At 37.1% G+C, this 26,251-nt stretch overlaps 1 protein-coding gene and 1 long non-coding RNA gene across 2 annotated transcripts; one reads left to right on the top strand and one right to left on the bottom strand.

Moving 5' to 3' along the window:
* Positions 1-13,388: 13,388 nt before the first annotated feature.
* On the bottom strand, positions 13,389-19,754 carry CDKN2C (cyclin dependent kinase inhibitor 2C). Its single transcript, XM_077779806.1, has 3 exons — positions 19,041-19,754; positions 18,442-18,581; positions 13,389-15,029 (listed from the first exon to the last, which is right to left on the bottom strand). Exons 2-3 carry the CDS (start codon positions 18,568-18,570, stop codon positions 14,652-14,654), a joined length of 507 nt encoding a protein of 168 aa, XP_077635932.1. The 5' UTR covers positions 18,571-18,581; positions 19,041-19,754; the 3' UTR covers positions 13,389-14,651.
* Positions 19,678-25,513, top strand: LOC144244479 (uncharacterized). The gene is made up of 3 exons (XR_013338957.1): positions 19,678-19,738; positions 23,487-23,609; positions 25,318-25,513. It is a non-coding gene; the product is annotated as an uncharacterized LOC144244479 (long non-coding RNA).
* The last annotated feature ends 738 nt before the right edge of the window (positions 25,514-26,251 follow it).

Genomic DNA, 26,251 nt, shown 5'->3' with positions numbered 1-26,251 from the left:
TAGATTGCCTGAATAACCCTATATTTATTTTAAAATTTCAATTTGTAAATAAAAAAACTTTGCCACAAAGAAGATTCCAGTTCAGAGGGCTTCACTGGTGAATTACACCAAACACTTAAGAAATTATAATATCAATTCTATGTAAGCTGTTTCTGAAAATAGAAGAAAAGAGACCACTTCCCAATTCATGAGGTCAGCATTACTCTAGTACCAAAACAAGAAAAAGATGTGTTTTATTCCATTTGGCCTGCTTTAACAAAGTACCATAGACTGGGTGACTTATAAACAACAGAAATTTATTTCTCATAGTTCTGGAAGCTGAGAAGCCCAAGATCAAGGCTCTGGCGGATTCAGTGTCTGCTAAAGGCCTGCTTTCTTGTTCCCAGGTAGAAGGGGCTGAAGAACTCTGTGGAGTCTCTTTTATATGAACACTAATCCCATTCATGAGGGTTCCACCCTCATGACCTAAGTAGCTACCACATCTCCTCACTCTATCGCATTGCTCATTAAGTTTCAACATATGAATTTTAAGGGGATACAAGTATTCCATCTATAGCAAGATACTAATAGGAAAGAGAGCTATAAATCAATACCACTCATGAACATACTCATAAAAAATCTTTAACAACATGTTAGCATATCAAATCCAGCAATATGTAAGAAGTATGATACATCAAAATGAAGTGAGGTTTCTCCTAGGAATTCAAAAGTAATTCAATATTTGAAAATCAATATAATCCTTTTAATAGGCTAAAAAACAACAACAAATAATCACCTCAATAGAAGCAGAACAAAATTTAACAAATTCCACATCCATTTATGATTTTAAAATAAAAGGTGTAAGCATACCAGGAACAGAAGGAAACCTCGTTAACCTAATAAGGGGCATCTATGAAAAATCTAGAGCTAACATCATGGTGAAAGATTAAATGCTTTCCCCCAACATCAGAAATAAGGCAAGGATGTCCACTCTTATGACTTCTATTAAGCATTGTATTGGAGGTGAGGGCCAGTGCAGTAAGACAAGAAAAAGAAATAAAAGGCATACAAATCGAGAAGGAAAAAATAAAACTGTCTTTACTTATAGACAATATGGCTATCCATGAAAATCTCAAAAAAAAAAACAACAACAACCCAAGTCTAGAATAATTAGTAAGTTTAGTAATAAACTAAATGTCAAGATATAAGGTCAGTATACAAAAGGCATTGATTTTCTCCCTACAATCCAGTAATTGTACCACTGTGTATTTACCCAACGAATAAAATATACTAATTCAAAGGGATACACTCACCCCTGTTTATAGCAGCATTATTTACAATAGGTAAATTATAGAAGCAGCTTAAGTGGCCATCTATAGATGAATGGATAAAGAAAATATGATATAACAGGCAATGGAATATTATTCAGCCATAAAAAAGAATGAAATCTTGCCATTTGCAATAACATAGATGGAGCTAGAGAGTATAATGCCAAGTAAAATAAGTCAGTCAGAGAAAGACAAACACCATAGAGTTTCACTCATATGTAGAATTTAAGATATAAAACAAATGAGCAAAGGAAAAAAAAAGGGAAAGAGACAAACCAAAAAAGAGATTCTTTAAACCCTAGCGAACAGGGGCGCCTGGGTGGCTCAGCCAGTTAAGCATCCAGCTTTGGCTCAGGTCATGATCTCATGGTTGGTGGGTTTGAGCCCCGCATCAGGCTCTGTGCTGACAGCTCACAGTCTGTAGCCTGCTTCGGATTCTGTGTCTCCCTCTCTCTGCCTCTCCCCTGCTCATGCTCTGTCTCTCTTTCTCAAAAATAAAACATTAAAAAAAAAACTATAGAGAACAAACTGATGACTACCCAGTGGAGGTGGGTGGGTATGGGTGAAAGGGGAGATGGCAATTAGGGAGTGTACCTGTCATGATGAGCATGATGAGCACTGGGTGATGTATGGAATTGCTGAATCATTGTATTGTACACCTGTAACAATGTATGTTAACTCTGTAATGTAACACTGTATGTTAACTCTACTGGAATTTTATAAGTCACTGAATATTGGCAGTGAACAACTGCAAATTAAAATGAAAACAGCTTAAAAATGTGAAATGTTGGGGCGCCTGGGTGGCTTAGTCGGTTAAGCGTCCGACTTTCGCTTAAGTCATGATCTCGCGGTTCCTGGGTTCGAGCCCCGCGTGGGGCTCTGTGCTGACTGTCAGCTCAGAGCCTGGAGCCTGTCTCAGAGTCTGTGACTCCCTCTCTCTCTGACCCTCCCCTGCTCACGCTGTCTCTCTCTCTCCTAGAAAAAAATAAAACATTAAAAAAAATGTGAAATGTTAAGGAGCAAGCTTGACAAATTTTATGCAAGATCTGTATACTAAAAGTGATAAAATATTAATGAAAGAAAAATTTAAATGTGAATAAGTAGAGAGATATTCATGGTTAGAAGACTCAAAGTTATTCACATGTCAGTTATCCCCAAGTTGATTTATAGATTCAATATAATTTCAACCATTTTTTGAGAATATTACATGCTAATTCTAAAATATCAAAATTAAATTTAAATAAATATAGTTGGATTAATTTCAAGGTTACTTGATTTCAAGATTTATTATAAAGGTATGGTAATCAAGACAGTGTTATATCTGCATAATGACAAGCATGTAGATCAATGGTACAGAATAGAAAGTCATAATTAAACCTACATACATATGGTCAATTGATTTTTCCACAAAGATGTCAAGATAATTCAATGGTTAAGGATAGTGTTTTCAATAAATGATCCTAGAACAACTAGATATACATATGCAAGTAAAAAAAACCCTTCAACTCTTACCTCACTCTATATATAAACATTTATTTGAAATGGATCACAGACCTAAATGTAAATTATAAAAGTATGACGTTTTTAGGAGAAAAACTTTTTCCACTGGCTTAGGCAAAGATTTCTTGGATCACACAAAGCATGAACCAGAAAATTTTTAAATGATAAATTGTACTTCATTAAATTAAAAACTTCTCTTCAAAAGACAAGATTAAATGAAAAGACAAACCATAGACTGAGACAATATTTGCAAACACATACTGATAAAGGTCTTGTATCCAGAATACACAAAGGAATTTCAAAACTCACTAATATACAAATAAGAAACAATAAAAATGGGCAAAATATTTGTAAAGACAGTTTAAGTTTTCCTTGAGCATTTTACCAGTTGGGGTGGGGGTTCTAGCTTTATAAAGGGGCTTTCTGTCAGTTTTCCTATTTCATGATTGCTCTAACCACTGTCTTTTATCGTCTCCTTGAGTCTCTTTAAAATCAAAACTTTAGGATACCAGGTGTTATGGGCTGAATGGATCTCTCCCAAAAGACACTGAAGTTCTAACCCCCAGTACCTGTGAATACTATCTTATTTGGAAACAGTCTTAGCAGAGGATCAAATAGCATGAGGTTATTAGGGTGGGCCATAATTCATTATGACTGGTGTTCTTAAAATTGGGGGAAATTGGACACACATAGAAGGACAACAATGCCAAGACCCAGGGAGAATACCATCTACAAGTCAAGAAATGCCTGAAGCTCCCCAAAGGTAGGAGTCCCCAGAAGGAATCAACATGATTTTGGACTTCTAACCTTTAGAAATGTGAGACAATATATTTCTGTTGTTTTAGCCACCCAGTTAGTGGTACTTTGTTATGGCACCCTCAGGAAACTATTAGAGATCCATAGATGCCCCCCAGAGCAACTGGAATCAGGACTCACTTTCCTTCATTTTTTGTCTCTAGATTTCCCTTACTTTCTTACCAGTGCACTCTGCATTCCAAAATATGTTTTAAAAAATATTTTATCCAGCAATTCATTTGTTTTGCTTTGAGATCTTTATTTTTAGAAAATCTAGTCTTCATTTTGCTGGAAATGAAAGTCTACTTGACTCTTCTAGAGTAACTTTCTGAAAATGGAGTTTGGTTTCTCTCAGGTACTTATTACTTTCCAAGTTCAATTTATTATTTCTTTTAGATTTCATTATGCCTAATATCCTATTATACTATGTATATGGTATTTGTTTTTCTCACTAAATTGCTAGTTACTCACCTTTGTATACTCAGCATATAGAAAAATATCTCACATATAATAGGTGTTTAATAAGTAGTTATTGGGGTGCCTGACTGGCTCAGTCTGAAGAGCATGTGACCCAGTCTTGGGGTCATGAGTTTAAGTCCCACTTTGGGGGCAGAGATTACTTAAATAAAAAAATACTTGTTATTAAGCTGAATACACTTGCATATTGATCACAGGCATAGATGTGTATAGTTACTTGCAGCAAGGACTTTAACTCTTAATTCAAAGTTTTTATTCTTAGTCCACAAATATCTCTGATACTCGAGGTTATGATCACCTTAGAGGGATTTTCTTTTCTTTCTGATTAATATAATTAAATATAAGTCTCAGGAAACCTCTGGTTTATGTCAAAGCAAGTTTCCTATATTAGACTACAAATGGCTTATTAATAAATATTATTTTTAATTGTAACAACCTGTAATGTAAATAAAATTATACCCACTTTACAAAAGTGGAAGTGAGAATCAGAAAGGATCAGTACCTATTCCACGATGAGATACATAGTATGTACCAGAGTTATAAATAAAGTTTATTTGGCTTTAAAACCATTCACTCACTAGCCTACACTGACCGCTTATTATATAATGATCATGAAACTCCTAGGTATTTTTCTATTCCCATTTGAATCAGAGTATCATAGTCACTTAGTCCAAAGTAATGAAAGATACCTTTCAAAATATCTACTCATTTATGCTTTTAAGAATATATTTTATGTCCTTGCAGTTGCTTTCTATTATTCACCTGATGTATTTGTTAGATGTAGACATCCTCAGAGAGTGCATAAAATGTGACAACAGTCAATTATTTTGAGGTGGCCTTCCCTTTTCCTTCTCAATAAGGGAAGTTGTCCACTATAAGATATTTAAATCTATATCATAAGTCTTCTAATAAAAGTCTCCCTCATAAAACTGCTTCTTGCATGTGCAATCTACACCACATACTCCCATGCACTTACTTAGACCTTGCTTGCTTTCCAGTTGTTACATGTATGTCATATGTAAACTTTATTTATCCAAATAGCTTTCAAGTTCCCCAAGGTCAAGAATGGATTTTCTGTTGCTTTGTATTCCTCATAATGATAATTGTCATTTATTAAAGGCTTACTGAGTACCAGGAGATTAACACACATTCCATGTATTATTTACAATAACATGGCAAATTAGGTATTATTACCCCCATTTTACAGATGTGAGAATCCTCTGATATAATTAGTACCAAGGTCGTAAATCTAGTAAATGACTATAATTTTTGATGAGTACTCAATATGTGGTTGTTGAATTGACTGATATGTGGTAATTCTCCTGAAAGATCTTTCCATCTGGCCATAATGAAGTAAAAGAAGAGATAGGTATGTATCATTGTGCTATAAATTACTAGCCTGTGATTATGAGCAAATTACTCAGAATCACTAAATTTGAGTTTCCTAACTTGTAAAATGCGAGAATAAAGCTCAATCCATGAGGGGGGTTATGAATATTAAATTAGGTAATACAGATACAAAATAACAAATATTGATTTATTAACTTGATTGATTTTGTTTCTTTTCACTCTCTTTTTACTGTAATGTAAATTGAATTAGTATATGCATAAATTAAAAAGTTCTAAAAAGAAAAGACATTTATTAAAGTATCTCCTATTTTCTTTGTATACATATGATAGCCTACTAAATGATAAAATTCAATATAATTCAGCACTTTTATATGCTAATATATTCATTACTACATTAAAATAACTTCAGGGAACCCTCTCAGATTAATGACTATTACACTTCCTGAACAGAGAGCCATTTGTTTTTTAGGATGCTCATATCTCTTTTATTTATTTTATTTTAATTTTATTTATTTTTGAGAGAGACAGATGAGGGGGTGGCAGAGAGAGAGGGAGACACAGAATCTGAAGCAAGCTCCAGGCTCTGAGGTCTCAGCACAGAGCCCAACATGGAGCTTGAACTCACGAACTGCGATATCATGACGAGCTGAAGTCAAATGTTTAACCGACTGAGCCATCCAGGTGCCCCTGCTCATATCTCTTTTATAATATTTAGGATTTTAGTCCCTACAATATTGGATAAGAAGGCAGCAATCTTTTAATCTAATGAAAAGAGATTTAAATGTTTTTCTTACATTCTTTTCCCCAAATTAACAGAAGATTATCATGTGAGACAATTTTTCTCTTGGTTGATTTAATACCATTGTTGTTCTGTAACTTGAATTTTATGTCTGAATTTTATATTTTGATCTTATTTCTCTTTGGTCTATTCTGTTGCTTAATAAAAATATCTCACAATGGGCATACAGAGTTCTACTGTCTAAATTCTACATATTTAAACTTAAAACAATGATATAAAATATTACTTTATTCTAGAAATGTCAAATTAATCTTACATTGATCCTAAGTATAATATGGGGTGTTTTTTTGCACAAAAAATGTGCTACTAAAAATTCCCATATCATCTTACTAACTCAAGACAACATTTTCCTTAGAAATCACTGTTACTTAAAACTCTTCTACATTGATAAGCCACAAAATTTACTTGCTGATCTTAGGGTACAGTGCACGATATTTCAATACGATCTGCTGAACTCAAAGGTACTTCAGAGTACTTTTTTGTGGAAATTTTAAAAATTAGAATATCAATAAGATTGTGTTTTGTATTTTATAGATTTTAGTTGTATGTTTGAAGAACACTTTAAATCTTTAAAAGATAAGCTTTTTTTAAGAAATTGAAACCAGTCATTTATCTTTAGCTGATACTATTATGTACAGTTCTGTTTTATGTTTCTACATTAATACCTACCCTTCTGGATGGAAAATCTATATATTCCTTCCTTTAAGTGCCTTTATATAAAGTTATTTGCTTTCCCAGTAGGTGTATTGTGTATTTAAGCAACTACAGACAATGTAAACCAGCTTAGAGCCATTTTGATTACTCTTAAGCAAATTAGGCAGCATTCAGTCAATTCAGTGTTCTCTTGCATGTGGCTCTACTTGGGGTTCACATTAAACAGCCCCTCAGTCTAGTCCAGATGTCCAACTGCATCCACTTGCCCTTTTAAAATGGTGCTGAACATGCTTTTTTGGAACAGAATATGTGTCTGTTGTATATAAGTAAAACATGATATATATATATATGCATATATATATCTAATTTTAAAATATAACCATAAATAGTGTTATTTTCTAGTTGTATATTTTAAAAGCATTATCGAAGTAAGGTGGAAGAAATCTTCACTGGAAACTGCAAAATCATCCATATCAATAAAATTAACTTGTTTCTATTTCTTATGGTGCCATAATGAAAAAAATTTGTCTTGTTTGCCCTGCTTTTGAATTCCTGGGCAGATATATCTTTTACTGGTCTTGTTTTATCCTTGCTTTTGGATTATTTAGCAAATTACCCATCATGTAACTGAAATTAAATTAGCCTACCATCATGGCCATCTAAAACATTTTAAATGTCCATTCCTCCTCTTGTCAGAATTTTACTTCTATTATTTCAAATTTGATTATATTGATTGTGGATGTTAAGTTGCTTTCATACATATATATTTGCCTCATGACAAGAATTTGAAACAATAAGTTAGGTAGAACTAGGACCTGCACCAGTGTTTTCAGTTCTCAGATTTTAATTTATATCCTTTTCTCTGGATCATTAATGAAAATGATCTCACCTATATCTAAAAAATTATCAGCTTACATTTCTATAGCAGATCATGATTTTACATCTTAAAAATAGTAATATGAAGTTAATTGATGGTATTTCATCAAAATATCTATTTGCTCAGTAATGAACTTTAGTAAGAAATACCTAAACATACACACATGTTCATAAAAATACCAATATAGTACAGGGCCACGAAGTGTTATTTTAAATACCTGCATGAGAACAGCTATATGCTTTTAGACAAACATAGAAAACTCTGATCTATGTGCCAAGTGCAAAATTCAACTGTAAAATAATAATCACTATAAATAAAATACACAATTTACCAGTAAGAATAATTTATTTCAAAAGGCCATTGCATTAGACTTGACATCATAGTCCTCTCTTCATATTTTTCTGAAAGTATCAACATTTTAACTTTTTATTAGTTAAAACAATTGGCCTTATCTTAATATGGCCAATTAAAATATATTAAATTATTTTCAGAAGACCAGAAATTTAAGATTTTTTAGATCTTGATCCTACACTAAAAGTCTTAGCATGTGTCAAAATATTAAGTAGGTTTTAAGATTTCAGCAAATTTATATTCAAAACATAAATATACACTTGCTACAACCTAGTGTCCACACTTTTTTTGCTAACTTTATCTTAAATAAAATACAGACTGAATGCTTTTTTACTTATAGGCCTATAATTAATTTAAATTAATGGGAATAACAGTTACTTTTCAGTATCACAATACATGATTTTTAAAGTTGATGTGATGTTTGTGAATAGAGGAATAGATGGCTGAGGAAACAGGAATAAAGAAGAATTGGAAACTTCTTTCTACATGCTACTGCTATTCATCACCTAAAATGTGGATGCACAAAAATACAAAAAGTAAAAAAAAAAAAAAGAAAAAAGGGGGGGGACAGCCAAAAAATAGGTGATGATGAAAAAGAGACTTTGTAACAATCAATTACTTCTATATCTAATGATTATTATATATTATTTTCTTCACAGTTAAAAATCATACCAGAATATACACTATTACTTGTTTTAATACTGAGATAGAGGATACTGTACTACTAATCATCATCAAATGCTGCTTAATTTAACAATTTGATCTCACTTATTCTTCTAATATATGAGGTTTTAAAATTTTCATCTTGAATCATCACCACACTATAATAACGGATTTGCAAATTAGTTATTCTAGGACTTTCAAATGTTAACATTCATTCATATCTGTTCTAACCTTTGACATAAGAAGAAATGCATGTTCCTTTTAAAATGATCTGTATAGGTTTGGTCTGAAGTTTTTGGATTAGCAGAATGGACATCAGAATGCTGCTGCATCATTGAGGACACTTTTTAGTAAAAATATCTGAAGGAGAAAACTATGGAACAAGAACTATTTGGGCCAAAATGGCTTTTACAATAGTTCCAAAATGTAAGACAAGGAGATGCTATTACATTAGCTGTGCACAGAATAGCTAAATTATTGAATAATTATTCTTAAAGACTAGTGAGTTATTTTTTTACTGGAGGAAATCGTGTTTCCAAGGTATAGATTTTAAAATCAGGGCAGACTTCTTCAACAGCAAATTATGCACATTGCACACTTAGAAGAAACAAGGGAGAAGACTGTATTTTAATGTGATTGTGATAATTTGGTTGCATTTCCAAATTAAAATTTTAACATTAAAAGATGTTGTCAGTTTTGCTTTATATGTGAACTTTCACTATATATAACTAATCTGAAAAACTAAGGCATATAACTAAAATAAAATTAGTCAGCATGATACCGCTTTATATGGCCAAGATAAAGGATCAATTTTTTTTTCTAAGTAACTACTGTACTGATTAAATATAAAGAGCAGAAGCTGATGTCTCCAAACATGTTGGTGAAGTTTTTTTTTAGCTTTTCACCTATCAATTGCAGAAACTGTCTCATTATTTTCATGTTAAAAGATCATTAATATCACTTTAATTATATCAATTAAATGCGTTTACGATCTTGGTAAATTATTTCTTCTTTCATAGTATTGGTCATATGTAGGATTTCTTCTTAGCATTCAAAAGAAATAACGGGTAGTTTGGATAAGGATTGGTGGTTTTTTTCACTTCCTCCGCAAAAGAGCTGAGGTTTTTGGCCGACTTTTGTGTGGAGGGGGGAGGCTGAGAGAAGAGGAAAAAGGCTGTATATAGAATTATAGAATAGGCCTGCATTAAAATTGTTCCTTGACCAAAGAGGATGGGGGCTGGGAGAAAGAGAGGTGAAGTGGATTAATTGAAAGGTAATAATGTCTTTGTGGGTTTTTCTTTTTTTCAGTGTACAAACTCTTTTCTCATCCCCAGTCCCCCTCCTTGTATGTGCTGGTACCTCTGGACCGCTCAGAAGCCATTTTAGAACTCAGGAAACAAAATATGTGAGTTTCCACTTGTGCTTTTGCAGGTGCTGTGGTGGCAAGGATAACCTTTGCTCACTTGCCGGGTGTGTTAACCATCATGTTACTTAATGCCTTTGAGAATTAAAGACAGTACAGAAAATTCCAAACCCACATCCTAACACCTGAAGCTTGCACAATGTTTCTATAAGCAGATGGCAAAACATTTCACTGGAACCTTAATTTACCAAGTCAATATCCAGATCTGGAGAGTTTTTATTCTTTTGAGACATTGCTGAAGATCCATACTCGATTTCTTTTAACTATTCTGGGTAAAAACAAAGCAAAACAAAACAAGAAGACCCCTTCTAGGTGCTTTTGCACGCCCGGGTCCCACCCAAAGTGCCGGCGGCCTGCAATCTTTGTATTTCACGCCGAGGGTCTTTCCCATTGAACTTGCATTTTCAGTCCTGGAAGACTAGCAGTTTTTAGGGGGAAGGTAACACCATAGGGCAACTTCCCGAATAGTCTTAGGGGCTGAGAAGCCTGAGGTGCATTTGCCTCCACGCAGTTTGACGCGAGGCTCGGAGCCCGGCTGTCCTCAGCTGTCACGGGGGGAGGAGGGAGTGCTGGCACTGGTATTGGGCGTGGAGCTGCTCCAGCCGCCGCGCCGCGTCCCGCCGCCAGCTCACCTCGGCGGAGAGCTAGGCACTCACCGGCCAGCCTGCCCCTGCTCCCACGTCGCCCTCCGGCCCCGGTCTTCAGGCATAGGTCGCCCGAACCATCCAGTGGGATGGCCGCCTCCTCCGCGGGGACCGCTGCCTGAAGGCCAGGGCCGGGGACCCTGGCGGTCCCGGTAGCCCGCAGCTNAGCAGGCGCCGGGGCCCGCTCCCCCTCCCCGCCCCCAGCTCCCGCCTCCTGCCCGCTGCACCGTGCGCCCGCTCGCCCCAGCCGGCTGGCTCAGCAACGCACACACTCACTCCGAGGGCGCCTCCAAGGTTACCCGCGGNCGCCGCTTCAGGGCGACCGGGATCCAAATCCCCAAGCAGAAAAGGCTCCAAAGTCCGGGGAGGGAAGTCGAGCTGGGAGGTAGACAGGCGTCTGGGTGGGGGGCGGCCTCAGATGGCTGTGGGTGCCCAGAGAGCCGGGTCAAGCGAGGTCGCTGTAAGAGNCGGGCGGCCAAACCTGCCGAGGAAACTATCTAAATAAAAGGAGACTGTTATTTAAGGCGCGGAAATTTGAAATATTTGGACAGGAAGAGAAAAGAAAAGAAACCTTAGCGAGGGAGGGGAAAAAAAAAAACACGAGCTAACGGTTTTGAAACTCCCCCACCCCCACGCCGGGCTTTTCTGCGCGCCCTGAGGGAGCTCTGGGCTCCAGCTTCCTCACTGGGGAGCCGGGAGCTGCCGTTTGGAGTCTGGAGAGTTTCTAAGGGACAGAAAGGATGTCTTCGCAGCCACTGCATAGACGGCTTGGTTAGGTTGGCAATTGGCATANTTTTTTTTTTTTTTTTTTTGGGGGGTGGGGCGGAGGGGGGGGGACTGCCGTGTAAAATCAAGAGTCTCGAGATAGCAAGACCGAGGTTTTACCCCCCACCCTTGAGCCTGTTGGTGAAGATAGCTTAGGGCAGTCTGGAAGGCTGCGAGTACGACCCTTTCTCTCTCCAGCACTGTGATCTTCCAGCGCTTCTAGACTCTTATTTCTTCCCGCGGCAGAAGCCGAAAGCACCTTTTTGGGAACTGAGATTTCGAAACCAGTCCTGGGCTACGGATTCCACAGCGTTCGTTTGATCAACAGGATAGGAAATTTTATATTGTCAATTGAATTGTTTTCCCGGGATAGAATACTTTTGTCTATTTATTAGTCAACCAGTGTAGTGTGTGTGCAGGAGCTCACCACACCATTGTGAAATGTGCAATGTTTATCAGAAAACTATTGATTCTCTACCGAAATATGGCAAAATGAAGTTTGTTCAGTGGCTCAAGGACTAGAACGTGGCCTGGGATCTGGTTAGTGTCCCCTTCTTTTCCCAGGTGGAAGCCTGAATTCAGTTTTTCCTGAGCAAAGGCTGAGCCCGATTCCAAAAGTGGATTGCAGGCGCAGTCAAGAACTGAATTTGAGAGCGCATCCCTGCTTAAGTACCCTCCATCCTTTATATTGCGTTGTCTCCTGGGGGTCTGATCATCCTACCAATTTGCGCTTGTCTCGCCACTCCGCATATGAATTAAGTTCAGACCCATCTCTACCTCAGCTCGATGCAAATTAGATCCCATTAAACTCAGCAGCACCCTTTCTTCCATCCTATACAATTCGCGCGTCCTAAGTCTTGCTGAATATTGAGGTTTTTGAGAGATTGAATAATGGCTTTTCAGATTTCCTAGAGAGGACCACAAAACTCATTTCTAAAATACTTAGATTAGTAAAGCTATTTCCTGCGAAGAGCCAGAGAGATGTGGTGATGTTTTAATGCTTAGTAAATTTGGGCTAATGAAGAGAAAGCGCGCTTCCGCTCCCCTTACTTTGCTCCAACCACCCAAGAACAAAGCAACTGTAGAAGTACTTCTCTTTAGCTTAATAGACACCCTATGCCTTTATATTTGAAATTTCTAAAGAGAAATTTTAATGCAGGGGCTTGATGGATACTGGTAAGTTTAGTAAACTCCACTTTAAATTAGAAACGTCCATCTTTACAGTTGAAACTTGTAAGAAGTGTTGCTTTATTTTTTTAGTAATAGCCTTGTGTTTTAAAAGTGTTCAGCTTTACCAAGCAGTGTATTTTGTATGCTGATTCTGGTTTTAAAATCCAAAACACAACACTTTTTCCTTCAAAACATCTCAATTTCTACTTCAAAAAAACTTTAAGTATTTTAAATTTAATATCATGTTGCTGTCAAAAATAAATTTATTCAGTAATTTGTGGTTAGAGGTGGCAGAAGTTGAAATCTTATTGCACTTGACTTAAGGAAGGTGAACTTTAGTGCTAAAAGGATTAAACATTTTCTCCTGTATTCTTTTATACTATCATAGAAAATAAATTATTGAAAACCACTTGCCTGCGACCATTCCAGTCCTTGTTAGGGCAGGCATCAGAAACATGTCCTTCAATAAACCTTGAAGTATTTAGTTCTTCTTGGAGCCAGGGCAGGGAGCTTATAAAGCAGAAAGAGGGAGCTTTCACATAAAACATCTTTGTTGGTGTCAGAGATGATGAATAATATATTTATAAATTTATAAATGATAACTGCACTGAAATCCTTTGGTGAAAATCTTTAATTAAAATGAGAGTAAGTAGTAGATACTGAACAATTATCACTGAAAGTTGAGATTATTTATATTTCATCCAAAATTTTTAATTTTTAGCTAAATGTATTCTTTAAAAGATTTTATGAGCCTTTACAAAAAAAGTTTTGTGGGAATCAAGTACCATGTATACAAGTAGCCTATTTACTTATCGTAAACGTTTCTATATTTATTGTACTGCAGTTAAGACCCTTACATGTACACATAATTAGTTATGACCCTTACATAATTTATACAATTTTTCTTGTATTTTTATTGCCTAAAAACTTGTATTTGTATTATATTTCAAGACTTAACATTTAGTAATTTTACATTTCTGACATGCAGGTAGAAAAAGCTTGACAGTATACTGATAGTATAAATTTTGAGAAATATATTCTTTAACCAATTGTTTCACTCTGTGATTTTAAAAAAATCCAACTAGGAGAAAGTACTTTCAAGGTGGCATTTTCTTTTAAAAAAATAACTTGTAAGTTAACATATATTTGTTTTCAGATCGCTACTTCTGAAACCTGTTTTTCAACTTTTTAATTTAACTTTGAGAAAAGAGGAAGATTGAACATTAGGATAAATTCATACTGAAATAATTTCAGGTTTGGTCTTCAAAAAATGTCCTTATTTTGTTGTAAAGCAGAAATACTAGTCATCAAGTAAAATCTTTGGGGGGAGGCATGAGTAAAGAAAGAGAAGAATACCTGAATCATCAATGGAATATGTCTAGTTTTTCAATTGGTCTACTTTTTCCAGTGTCAAGATTTAAAGCATTGTGATCTTTCAGTACACGTCTCCTTAGCAAATGGCAAACTATGTGGGAGTAATAGAGGAAATAACAGAAAAAACTGTCCTGTTTTGAAAGTTTTAATTAGGCAAAAAAAAAAAGCTGAGGACAAACCATTTTAAAAACAAAGTCTTTACGTTGGGTTTTGAGACTGGCAAAGGGAGAAGCAAGGAAAAAGTCAAGGAAAGATAACATATTCAGGACAAAGCCAAAGTTATTTGCAAATACATGTTAGAACTCAGGATTTTGCATGTGAAAAAGATGTTGCTTAAATATATTCATAAACCTATAGTAAGATGTCCACTTAGCAGTTTGAGAAGATTTAACTAGCTGCTTAAAGTATGACAAAACTGAATTTTAACAAGTAATAGTAAAATATGATAGCCAACAAATTAACTGAAAATATAGAAGGCAGTGTGGGAGAGCCCTCCCCACATTCATTGCAAATTCGAAGCTCCCTCCGCCTGGTTTGCCTCCATCAGGCTAACGACCTCGTTCCTCCGGTAGAGCCTGGCCAAGTCACAGGCGGTGTCCCCCTTATGGTTCCGATGCCCCACTTTGGTGGCCGTGTGCTTCACGAGGAACTCCACCACAGGGAGGTGGCCTTCTTTTGCAGCCAAGTGCAAGGGCAGGTTCCCTTCATTATCCTCGATGTTAACATCAGCTTGAAACTCCAGCAAAGTCTGTAAAGTGTCCAGGAAACCTGCTCTGGCTGCATCATGAATGACAGCGAAACCAGTTCGGTCTTTCAAATCGGGATTAGCACCTCTAAGTAGTAGTCTCCTGGCAATCTCGGGATTTCCAAGTTTCATAACCTAGGAGAGAAAACGGGAGAATCCTTCAAGCGCTCCTACAATATTATTTTTAAATAGCCATTTCTTCTTCTTTTTATGTTATGCTATTTATTTTAGGCGAAAGAGTGCTTGGGGGAAGACCCACATGATGGGGTTTGAAGGGCTCAGTTGCAGGAAAGAACGTACTAGTAGGTAAAAGTAGAAGAAAACTTCTAAAAATTGAGCTTCTATGATGGAATATCTTAAACCGTTCCAAAAGTAGGATAAATTGATCAATAAAATAGAACCAGTCCATCTCGTATAAAATACACCCACAACTCAATTTTTTATCTCCCATGGAGAATTGTGTACTTTCATGAATTTATGAAAATAAAAGAAACAGAATTTGGGAGTCTTCTGTTTGCTTGCTTATGCTCATAAAATATAAAAGCTGGGGTATTGGTTATGAAAAATCAAATGTACATAAAATTTATTTTCTAAATAGCTACCAAAAAGAAATGAGAGTTTCTTAAAATCCCCACACAAGAGTTTCTACACATCAGACTCCATCACCTAGTATAAAAATGATCTATTAAAATACCGGACCTGATATTTTCTTAAATTATTAATTTTCATAAGTTCTCTCCAAATAGATGTAGCTCAAATTTCCAAGTGTTTTTTTAAAAATTTTTTTCTTTGCAAGTTATTTCATATTGGCTACTAGGTATATTCAGTGCTTAAAATCCATCACTTGAAATATTCAAATGTTCCTGATTAGTAGGATGTTAAATAAGCAATGGTTTTCTACATTGCTTGTGATACTGATTTATCTAAAACTAAGTTCATGATATGCCATTCATTAGATAGGAGCTGACTGCATGGCAACTGTTCTTGAAAAGAATTCAACAGTCACTCTACCATATTACTGAGTCTGACTAGTGATTTTCAAGTGAGCCAGAGAGGAGAAAATAAGATATTTAATGTTTATTTTGAGACAGACAAATTTGTCTTGGATTTGAGCTCATTTAATAATCAACTGGCAATGCCATCTTATTTCCTTTTGCAATGATTATCAGACATTTAGGAATAACTATTTGTAAACTGCCAACATTTAAAAAGTCAGAATGTGGTATTAGAATTTGCTATCACCATACAAGTAGTTCACATGACAAAGACTTATTTACTGTTATTTGAATACATTTCACCCTAAAAGGGATCTCTGTTAGGCTCTCATAAAATGTCTTGTAGAGAAGCATGCAATTACACAACACATGTAATTTAGTTGTGAAAAAATTGTCGTCTCATTAATATGCCAGAAAATAGTTCAGCATTTAAATGGTTTCATTTATATTTAGGTATACTCATAATAATCTAAATTTACAATAGATTAAAATTTGGATACTCAAATGTTTGTGAAATTAAATATAGTACATTGGAAGATACATACAAATTTGATCCATCTCTTTAAGTTGTTTGTTTAAAAATAATCACAAATTAAGTTATAAAATACATTTAGAATGAATAATATTTTACACATGCAAGCTATATAGAGGGTCAAGATATTAAACTTCCCTGTTGATAAAACTCTGCTGACGTAGCCCTTCCTTTGGGCAATGGTAAAAATGATATATAATTTATTTTTTGATAATTTCAATAAAATGTAGTTTTGGTAAAAAATGAGCACAACATAATTTCTGCCTGTAAAGATTTAGTCACACTTAAGGACCTGGACTGGGAAGAATAAGGGCAGATACCTTGGATCTTTGTAAAGCAAATGTGCGATTAAGGCCCTTGATACTATCCTGAATGAAAAGCTTACACTAGGAAGGGGAAGAAAGCTTTTGCAACTGAGTTAAATGAACATAATCGTAGAAGAAAATTTGCCATCTTTCACAGAAAATAATGATAACATTGGAAATTGTTTTGAAAGAAAGTTCTTTCTTGAGTTATGACACAACTTCAGAGTCAGGATTATACATACTGAAAATAAACCTTGAGACTCCTGTTTGTGGGTGTTTCATTATATATACTAGGATTAAGCCACAACAAGTGGGTGTTAGTATCTTGATAAGTGTGCTTAATATAAACAAGATTGCAAAGTTGTATTAAAAATGTCAAAACTTTTTTTGTCAATATTAATCTCCTAACCTTCCTGTTCGTCAAAAGTCTTTTAAGATCTTATTCTGAACATGGGTTAAGTTGCTCATTCTTTGTGAGATTTATATAATCTTGGATTTTCAATAGAAAACTTCTCAATATATTAAATTCGTAGCATTGCTGTCATCATCAAACCTACCAGGTTTTTTCATCATCAAAACTACCAGCTGGACAAAGAAAAAAAAAATCCTCATCCCACAGAATCTACCTGAAATAACAAGATAAATAATTTAGTATCTAAGCATAAGCTTCTTTAATACTGACTTTTTGCAAGGTCAGTATATTCTGATTTAAAATGTACAGACTGAACTTCGTCTGTTAATAGAATATCTCCTGCCACTTAAATTTCTAATTCTTGTAACTACAACAAAGCACTCTAAAACCTTCTCCCCAAAGGATTTTCAAAAACAGCTTCAAGTGTTGCATTTCCGAATAAGTATAATTTATAAGAGTACCATCAGAAGTATGATAAAGCAACTATTTAAGACCACTTTGCCATCTTTCTGTTTCTAAGCCTTTCAACTAAGTTACGTGATAACTAACGTTCATAGGAGGAAAAAAATGATCAGGTACAATACTTGGCAGCTGGGCACGTTTCATTTCTTGCTTGTAAATCTAATTACTGAAAATTAGAACATACCACCGCATGACTGCAGAGACAAAAATACTACAAATTGAGCTCTGATTAGAAAATTCAACTTTTTATTCCTCCTCAATTCTGAATGGGTGGATGGTATTACATTAACTGTAAAATGTACATCCTGTCCCCGTGTCCAGGCCACCCAGTCCAAACGAGGAAAGGTCGTTTGTCAAAACTTGAAGCATTTGAAGGAAAAACACCCTCACCAGGAGTCAAGAAAATTAACGTTAAAGTCAATTATTGGAGCAAAGTACGGAAACCACTAATAGCAGTGTATTTACTTCAAATAATAATCATAATAATGTGTTTACAGAGCTGTCTTACACACACACACACACACACACACACACACACACACACACACCTCGGCGCTCCTGGGACTACTTTTAAATCCCTACCGTCACAAAAACATTCCAAAAATTAAGACCAAACCTAGAACCCACTTGATATCGAGGGTGTTATTGAATTTGACGAGTTCGTTCAAAGTACGTCATTTTGGGGAGTTGGATCCACTTAAAGATATAAAATATGGCAACCAACTAGGCTTAAAAACAGTGAAATTTTGTACCCCTAAAAGCTTAAAAGCCGTTATTCCAGAAGCCCGGGTCACGCAGGCAACATTGTTGACCTGTTTTCCCCACCTCTCTGGATACCAACCTGCAGCGCCGTCCTTCCAAATCCATTTTGTGCATTGACGTTTACATTATTTTGCAACAAACTAGTAAGTTGCTCTAGGTCCCCCCTGGCAGCTGCGGACGCCAACTCGTTCCCCCAAGGCTCGGCCATTCTTTAGGGTCCTGACGATCGGGAAAAGATGAATTAGTTGTTTTTCTTTTTCCCCTTTCCTTTGCTCCTAACCAGGCTGCATGATGGCATCGGAGACTGACAGAAGGACTGGGATGGTTAATCTGGAGTAGAGCTTGGTAGTAAATACTAGTAAGATCTGCCTGCCAAAAGCCCGCCCCTCGATTCACACGTGATTATTCAGCAAAACTGAGCCATTGGAGAGGGGCTCCACTCCTCGCTTTTTAGCTTAACCCCTGTGAAGAATTCTGGTGACTCGACAGAAAGACACACAGACACACATATATTCCTGGCAAATTACTCTGGACGTAAAATGTAAGCAGCGCTGTCACGTACCTACACTACAGATCTCTGGGAGGAATGTGTGCGGAGACTTAAGGGTCTAGATCAGGGCAGAAAATACCGCGGAAGAAAAGACATTTTTTGGAGGGGGGGGGAAGACATTAACCCACCCTTGTTCACGGTGGTGACTTGAGCCGCGCGAGCCAGAACCGCTGGGGCAAGTCCTCGGAGGGGCTCGGTCTCCATCCGTCTCACGCAAGGGGTAGTCCTGAGTCCTCCTCTGCAGGGAGAGCGCCGCGGCGGCTGGATGCTGACGTGCTCCGGAGGGTTAAAGACGATCGCCAAAGGCAAACCGGAGTAGCAGTTCCGTGGCCCTCAAGTTACAGGTCGTAACTACTCTTCAGTGGCCTCGGCTTCTCGGGAGGAGCCTTTATTTGCGTCCGGGCCGAACTTCAAGCTAACGCCGTGTGGGAATGCTCCGATGCCCGCCCGCCGGGCTGCCGCAGCCCCGCGGAGCCTCAGAGGCCGTGGGAGCCAGGCTCGGGGCGCGTCTCCGGAGACGGCCGGGCGCGCGGCGGGCCCCGGGCAAGTCGGTCATGCCGGCCCCACCAGGTCCCGGGACTCCCAGCAGCGTGAGGAAGGGAGCTGGCGTGCGGGGAGCGTCTATGGGTTCCGGGCTGCTGGGGCAGCGCGCGGCAGCATCGCGGCTGCACAGGGCAGCCCACCGGTAACTTCCCGCTTACGACCGAGCCAGTTCAGACTTCCCACTGTAGAGGTTCATTGAGCTGCCGCCGCCGTCTTTTCCTTCCTTTCCCAGTTTTCTGGGGGCCTCTGGAGATTGGGAGCGTCCAGAGAAGCGCAGGCCAAGGTCTGAGTATGGGGAGTCGTCANTCGCGGTCCCCTGGCCTGTGCCCCCAGCCTGTGCCGCCGACAGGGCAGCAGCCGCCAGCTAGCTGTGCCCTGGAGCCGAGCCGGGGAGCACTGGTTCTTCCTGAGCCGCAGCGCTCCCAGTGACAGTTTCTTTTGTAGCTCGTCCCCCCCAAATCGCCTGTCCCTGCTCTCTTCACCCTTAGAGACACTTGCGCGTTGTCCCCCTTTCAGCTCTTTTCCTTCCCTCCCTCCCTGGCTTCTTTTTTCGCTCAAACAATTGCTGCTTCTGTTGCCGCTGCAGAGACGGTGCCGGTTTCTTCTCTCCTNGCCCGCCCCGGGGCCAGTCCCCAGCTGGAAAGGAGTTCTGCCTGGTGTAGCCGGGTTTGGCCTCCTCCCGCAGGCGGGCGGGATGGAGTCTGCGACACGAAACCTTGGACTCCCGGAGCCAGGCGGGGGCGNTGCCTCCGTGCTCCCCCGCTAGGGCTCTCGAAGTTCGGGCAGCCAGGCCTACGCCGCCTCCTCTGGGGCGCGCACAGTGTAAACTCCGCAGCCGTCTCTCAGTACCGGGCCTTGGCCTCGCACCTGCCAGACCAACTCCCGGAGTCCCTGTAGGCAGAGGTGTCCGTGGCAGTGGAGGAAAAGACCCAGACTGACAGCGGGAACAGTGCTCAGAAAAAGCAAAAGTCTTCACACACTGATTTTTACAAAAACTGAAGACATGGTGTAGGGAGGAAATCATGACCAACTCTGAGGACTTAATGTTCCAAGGGAAGAGAACCAATGAAATATTCCATTTCTTCGGGGAAAGGGAGAAAAACAATTTTGAAGACAAGTTTACACTGATTCTTGTGAAGGGTTTTCTAACAAGGCCATTTCTTTATTGCCCAAGTTCTCTTTTACTGCTTAGATGGGGGCTTGGGGTTTGGGGAGGGTGGTTAGGGTGTCAAATGTAAAGGAATACATAGGCTCTTCCCCAATCATTTATTTCAGTCATCTGAGACACCAGTAGTCTGTACTTTTAACTTCCTCTTTCAGCTACGTACCATTAATTTACTACTGGTTTCTATATATGTATTTTTTTACCCTTAAAAATATGCAACACGGTTACATGGTGCACCCAGTGGTCAAAATGAAACCAAGCAAAAAATGACAAGTGGTCTAATTAGAGCCGGCCTCTAAGCAAGCATATCCTTAAGCAACATCTGTACCCAGTCCCTTGAAGTGTGATGAGAATATTAGCAACAAAACACACCAGAAACATCTGTATAATCTCTAGAAAGAGATTGGTTACCAGGTAGATTGCAGTGTTTTAACAGAACTGCTGAGAAAAAAAAAATAACCACAGCTCTTTTCTTAGGTAACTAAACTTGAATTGTGAGTCAAGTATGAATTACTACAACACCAGAAATTAACCCCGCTCGTTTCTGATATTTCAAATTTATAGTTGCTTTTTAGCATTTATTACGGTTTCTTCCTAAGAGAAGATATTGCAATGAGGAAGAATCTTAAATTGTACTCTTTATGTATAGATATATATGTATTATAATTTTTGTTAAATACTTTTGTCTAAATAATTGAGTAAATAAAATTTATGATAATTTAAGCTGCATACAGAACTGGATTAAGATTTTTGGGGGTCCTAAGCACTGGAAAGGTTTTGATGTCCCCATCACCCCACCACATATGTATGTAAAAACAGAGCCAAAAAATAAGAATAAAGAAGTCCAGTAAAATTCTGATTTTCTTCCCATGATGACTATGTCAGTGCCTTTGCTGAAATACTAAATTCTTTAAGGAAGTCTTTTTGTTTCTTTACTCTGGCTTTGTTGGTGCTCTAAAGCATATATACTTAGTGTGCTTTTTGTATAAACCACACTGGCATCACAGAGATTTAAGCACTACAAAGTAACTCCAGCAAAAATCTTATTAAGTGCTAGTTCATTGAAGCATATAGAAAGGTGAGTATCTCTGCCTTTAATAATTTTACATTCTAACATGGTATGTAAGAAAGATCCACAGTTAAGCATCTTTTATATTGAAAGCAGTGGTTTCTCTTTTAGCATAATAGTGACACGTCTTTCAAACACTGAAAACTGCTTTGTAGCTGGGTATGAAATACTAACAGTTATAGAAATCTTTTCCCTCTAGCAGCTCATATTCATTTTAAAGAGTTTATAGAAATATAATTTATGAAATTATTTTGTTTTTTTCTTCATTGACTCAATTATGCAGTTTCTGAATGATTAGCTTATGGAAATGTGTATGTGGTAGCTATAATTTGTTTACCTAGTATCAAAGTCTTTCTTTTTGTTGTATTCATAGACCCAACAGAGGCAAAAACAGACTGCTACCCTTAGGGACCTTTTTATCATTTCGTAATTGTGACTTTGCCATTTTATTTCTGAGTTTCAGTAGGCTTTCTTATATGGGTACTTCAACCACTTATGAAAGTCATTTTGTAAAGTAAGAAAATAAACGCCCAGTAAGTAACTCAAAAACTTAAACATAATAGCAATAATTAATATATGTATATTGTTTCATGGTTATAATGTATGGTGCACACATTATTTAATCTTTACAACTCTTAATTAAATATGGTAACTATTCCCATTTTTTCTGAGTTAAAATATGGTAACTATCCCTATTTTCAGGTGAAGGAATTGAGGCTTTTTAGAGATTATGACTTAAAGCCAGTAAGTAGTGGATATAGGATTTGGACTCAGATCTTGGGGCCCCAAATCTTATGCCTTTCCCATTAGTTAAGAGTCCAGGATCATACACTAGACTCCTAAAGAACATCAAATCATTAGATAAAATATATTTTTGATTACTCAAGTATAGATCTAACTCTGTAGTAGAGTTAATCTTCTTATGAATTACATTAGAAGTGAATAGTATTGTTAAAATGCTTGATTAACTTAACCAAAGAGTTAAGGTTAACTCCACCAGTAATAAGTTATGTTGATATCATGTGCCTTGATAATACTTGATAAGGGCACATCACTTCTGTGGTATTCTTCTTCCCAAATCCATAAACACTATAATTCTGACAAAATTTTAGACAAACCCAATTTGAGGGATATTCTAAAATTCCTGACCACTACTCTTCAAAACTCAAGATTGAGAAACTATCATGGATTGAAAGTGGCTAAGGAAACTTAGGAAATAAATTTATTAAGGAAATAAATGGCTATATATAATATATTCTGGATTGGACCCTGAAACAGAAAACAGATGTTAATGTAAAAATCCAAAAAGCCTCTAAAATTTGATTAATAGTATTATACCGATGTTAATTTCTTAGTTTTGATAGCTGTACCATGATTACGTAAGACGGTAACATTAGAGGAAGCTGGATAGAAGGTAAGTAAATATAAATCTAAAATTATTTCAAATGAAAATTCAGCAAAATGACTACAAATAAACTTTATCACATATATATGAAAGATGAAATAAAAATTCCTTTTAAAACAGTAATGGTAAGATAAAAGAACATAGAGATTCTAGAAAAAAAACTTGTATTTGAATTAGGCTGCTCCATGAGTCAATGCAGTAGATCAACTATGAGAATGGATAGATTAAAATTATTTTCCTATGCTCATGATTATGTACAATCACTATATATTTTTATTCTCTCACTTTGTGATACTGAAATGAAATTGTTTCTGAGAAAATAATTCTGGGGAAATGAAAAATAACTATATTTTAATTCAATATTTATTTTTCTTTCCTTTTGTTTTCTGCAGTGGACAATTACTTTGGATGCTATGTACCCAATCATGAATAGGTAGATCATAGGGAAAAATCAGTCTCTTCGGGAAATGTATAAACTTTGCAACATGGAGGGTGAATTTCAGGGAAGTAACAGGGTAAGTTGAAAGAGCACTAATTTTGACCTAGCCTTGAATACTAGGTCTGTCACTTTGTAGCATGACTTTGGGCAAATTCTTAACCTCTCAGAGCAGGGTTTTATTCTGTAAAATGGTTGTTGTGAGAATTAAATGAGACAAGATATGTAAAATATGTATACATACTAGACATCTAATAAGTTAATAAATTCAAAAGTATTGGTTGTTATTATATATCCAATACTTTGCTATCTATGAATTATGGTAAATATAAAAACACACTGGATGAAATAGCTTATAATATCAAGGAACTTTCAGCCTCTGGGGAGAGATTAAAACATTAATAGATGAAACAATTAGAGAAAAAAGTTACAGAATTTACCAGAGCATTAAATTCTGTTGTAAAGACAGAAAGAGCAGTGATTAGAAAGCAGAAGAATCCTTGTTGTCCTGTTTTATGAAAAAGGTGGGCTTCAGATAAACATTCAGGAATTGGTATACAGAGTAATAGCAACTAATGTTTGGAGAGCTTTATGGTTTCTGAAAATTTTTCACAAGCATTATATACTCAATATCCACAATTACTCTATAAGTTTCATAAGCCCCATTTTATTTACTTGTGTTTTTTAAATTTATTTTTTAAATTTACATCCAAGTTAGCATATAGTGCAACAATGAATTCAGGAGTAGATTCCTTAATGCCCCATTTGGCCCCCCCCCGCCCACAACCCCTCCAATAACCCTGTTTGTTCTCCATATTTGAGTCCCTTACTTTTTGTCCCCCTCCTGTTTTTATATTATTTTTGCTTCTCCTCCCTTATGTTCATCTGTTCTGTGTCTTTAAGNACACCATGAGCAGGGGAGGGTCAGAGAGAGAGGGAGATACAGAATCTGAAACAGGCTCCAGGCTCTGAGCTGGCTGTCAGCACATAGACTGACACGGGGCCCGAACCCATGAAACATGAGATCATGACCTGAGCCGAAGTCGGATGCTCAACTGAGCCACCCAGGCACCCCTATACCACATCTTATTTATCCCTTCAAACATCGATGGGCATTTGGATTCTTCCCGTACTTTGGCTATTGTCGATAGTGCTGTTATAAACATTGGGGTGCATGTGCCCCTTCGAAACAGCATACCTGTATCCCTTGGATAAATACCTAGTAGTGCAATTGCTGGGTCGTAGGGTAGTTCTATTTTTAATTTTTTGAGGAACCTCCATACTCTTTACCAGTTTGCATTCCCACCAGCAGTGCAAAAGAGATCCTCTTTCTCCGCATCCTCGCCAACATCTGTTGTTGTCTGAGTTGTTAATGTCAGCCATTCTGACAGGTGGGGGGTGGTATCTCTTTATGGTTTTGATTTGTATCTCCTTGATGATGAGTGATGTTGAGTATTTTTTCATGTGTCCGTTTATAAGCCGCATTTTAGAGATAAAGACATGAGACTTGGAGAATTTTGTTATTGTTGTTAAGGGGAATAATTAGGTCTAAAGCCCAGTAATGCTATGAAATCTATGCTCATTTTGTTAAAATATTTTTTCCATCCATTCTCATGATTGTTTTATCACCTCCAACAGTCATGTCAGAAGATTAAGTCAGAGAGTCTAGGAGACACATCCAAGTTCCCTCAGTTAATTAGCTAGGAAAGCAGTACTAGAACCTATATACCTGATGTGTAGGGTATTCTTCCCATCTTTCTACATTAACACATTGTTTTAATTTCCAGATGGAGAAAAGGGAGGAAAAAGGGATGAACACTGGATCTGATTGGGTTCTGCAGTATATACACATGCCATCACAGAGGAAAAACTTCAACTTTTCAGGGCTGCATTAATCCTGACCATGTAACCAGGAAATTATTCACCAACCTTGGGCTGAGAATGAGTTACATGAATGGGGCAACTAAATTGCCACACTTGAATTGCTGGTTCTGTGTTTCACCTCATGATTCACATTTGTGCTTTATTTTGGAATTACTTCCAATGGGATGGCAATTAAACAAGACATTTCAATTCATGTGACTATGGAGGGTTCTATTCCTTATCTAGCTAATTCTGGTCTAAATACAGATTATTGCATGAGAGTTGTAGGCTAGACTATTTTCATTTAAGGAAAACGCAGAATAAATTTAGATCTTTAGAATACCATAGTGATCTTCTTTGTGTTCAGGGAATACAAAGAGTTAGGCCTTGTTCTACATGATGATTTCACTAATATCTGCTTTACAGCACAAAATCAGCAATCTTACTTCACATTTTCAGGGTTTATGTACTTTCCAAGGCAAGTCATGCTCTACCACAGATCAGAAGATGATATTTTCTCAAGTCAAATTTAAACACATCCCACTGTCACTTTTCCTACAGCCAGTAATACAATTACAAATGGGCATACTTCATTACATAGCCTTTGAGTATTCTTGTCTCAAAGCTTGTCAGCTGCTGACCATAAACAGAAACTTTTAGTAATTGGTGAGTATTTTAATATAATTTCTTCACTTATGGATGTATTTTAAAGTGACTATTCAAAGCTGGACTCACATTTTCCCCACTTGTAAGATGTTGCCTCAGGTCAAAAAAATAAATGTTATGCTTTAGGAATAGAAAAATTTTTTTTTCTCATAACTAAAAAATGCTCATTTTTTTTGGCGGGGGGTGGAGGTG

Source organism: Crocuta crocuta, unplaced genomic scaffold (assembly GCF_008692635.1).
Source record: "Crocuta crocuta isolate KB4526 unplaced genomic scaffold, BGI_CrCroc_1.0 scaffold168, whole genome shotgun sequence".
Classification (NCBI taxonomy): Eukaryota; Metazoa; Chordata; class Mammalia; order Carnivora; family Hyaenidae; genus Crocuta; species Crocuta crocuta.
Note: the sequence above shows the minus strand (reverse complement) of the source record. Positions and strands in the feature narration are given on the sequence as shown.

Bases quoted from the DNA above. Each gene is read 5' to 3' on its own strand.
- CDKN2C (XM_077779806.1), bottom strand. From the start codon at position 18,570: ATGGCCGAGCCTTGGGGGAACGAGTTGGCGTCCGCAGCTGCCAGGGGG. The intron at 15,030-18,441 runs GTTGGTATCCAG...TTTCTCTCCTAG, and splicing joins TTGGAAGGACGGCGCTGCAG to GTTATGAAACTTGGAAATCC.